Source organism: Microtus ochrogaster, unplaced genomic scaffold (genome assembly GCF_000317375.1).
Source record: "Microtus ochrogaster isolate Prairie Vole_2 unplaced genomic scaffold, MicOch1.0 UNK8, whole genome shotgun sequence".
Lineage (NCBI taxonomy): Eukaryota > Metazoa > Chordata > Mammalia > Rodentia > Cricetidae > Microtus > Microtus ochrogaster.
In genome coordinates, this window is record NW_004949106.1 from 1,273,529 (window position 1) to 1,275,074 (window position 1,546).

The window sequence follows — 1,546 nt, forward strand, 5'->3', positions numbered from 1 at the left end:
CAAGATATTTCTAGAAGGAGGTATTAGCCTGCAACTATAAAATATGACCAGTTATTAATGAGGGGATTTTCTCCTTGTTGGGAGGATTTTACTTTTCTCGTCTGTACTGTTAATTTGGGGTAAGTGCTAGAGGCCAGATGGCCTCAGGTACCTGGAAGGTTGAGACAGGAGGGTGGTAAATTCAGGGTCAACAGGTTAACTAAGGAAACCCTACCTAAAAATAACAATTAAAAGGAAAAAAGATGGGAATGCTGGAGATACGTAACTCATCGGTAGGGTCGAACACTTGTGTAGCATGCATGGAGTCCTGAGTGCAGACTTTAACAGCTCTCTCTTCTTCACCTGTGTGCGCACACACGCATGCACGCACACATGCATGCACAGAGTTCTGCTAGGGCTGGAGATGTGACTCTGGTTTGCACTTGCCCAGCTTGTGCATCACCCTGGGTTGGACCCCCCCTACACCATATAAACAAACAAGCATGGTGTAAAGCTGCCCTCCTGCTCGGAAACAGAGCCCACTGAAGTCTAGTGAGATGCTCCTTCTGATTGGCTTGTCTTGTTATCCAGGCCCCAGACGGGGAGGAAATGGAGCCCACTGAAGTCTAGTGAGACGCTCCTTCTGATTGGCTTGTCTTGTTATCCAGGCACCGGACGGGGAGGCAGCAGTATCTGGGGCAGGAAGTTTGAGGACGAGTACAGCGAGTATCTGAAGGTACAGCCCGTGCTTCCTGTTTACACGACAGTACACACTGATGTCATTGTGAGCCAGGTGCCACATCCATGGCACACACCTGTAATCCCACCATTTGGGAAGCAACAACAGGCGGATCTCTGAGTTTGAAGCCAGCCTGGTCTACACAGTGAGTTCCAGGCCAGCGAAGGCTACACGGTGAGACCACATATCAACAAATAAATCAACTTTTTTGTTGTGTGCACGTCCTCAGTGAGTGACACGCAGGGTGTAAGTAGCAGTTCTAGCCCAGCATAGACTGTGGCGTCTGTGTCAGCTGCATCAGGGCATGAAGGGGCTTGTCCTTATGTCCACCATCAAGTGCCCAGCCCATAATAGAGAAAAGGGCTTAGTCTCTCATCGTGAAGTCTGAGTTAAATGACGTGAGTCACGTCCATCTTGGGTTTCTGTTGTTTGGTTGCTTTCTGAAGCTCTTTGTAGCCTTGGCCGGCCTCCCACTCGAGTGCTCCGCCTGTTTCTGCCTTCAGTGCAGGATTCAAGGCTGCAGCACCACACCCACCTCTCACTGGCCTTTCTGGAAAGGGAGGAAGACTTCTCCATGCATTGTCAGCCATCAGCACCTCCAACTTTTTTATATTTTTAAGGTTTATTTGTACTATTTTTAATTATCTGTAGGAGTATGTGCCAACACACACACATAGACTTAGACAAAACAGTCATAAACATAAAATTTTAAAAATTAAAAATGGTGGGGGCTGGAGAGATGGCTCAGTGGTTAACAGCACTGGCTGCTCTTCCGGAGGACCTGAGTTCAATTCCCAGCAACCACATGGTGGCTCACAACCATCTGTA

General features: G+C 48.2%; 1 protein-coding gene across 1 annotated transcript in view; it reads left to right on the plus strand.

The window, feature by feature from the left end:
- The window catches only part of Ppil3 (peptidylprolyl isomerase like 3), a 9,337-nt gene that overhangs the window by 4,178 nt on the left and 3,613 nt on the right, over positions 1 to 1,546 (plus strand). Inside the window, exon 5 of the mRNA XM_005366342.2 lies at positions 648 to 715. Coding sequence (XP_005366399.1) covers positions 648 to 715 — 68 coding nt within the window. The remainder of the gene's footprint in view (positions 1 to 647; positions 716 to 1,546) is intronic.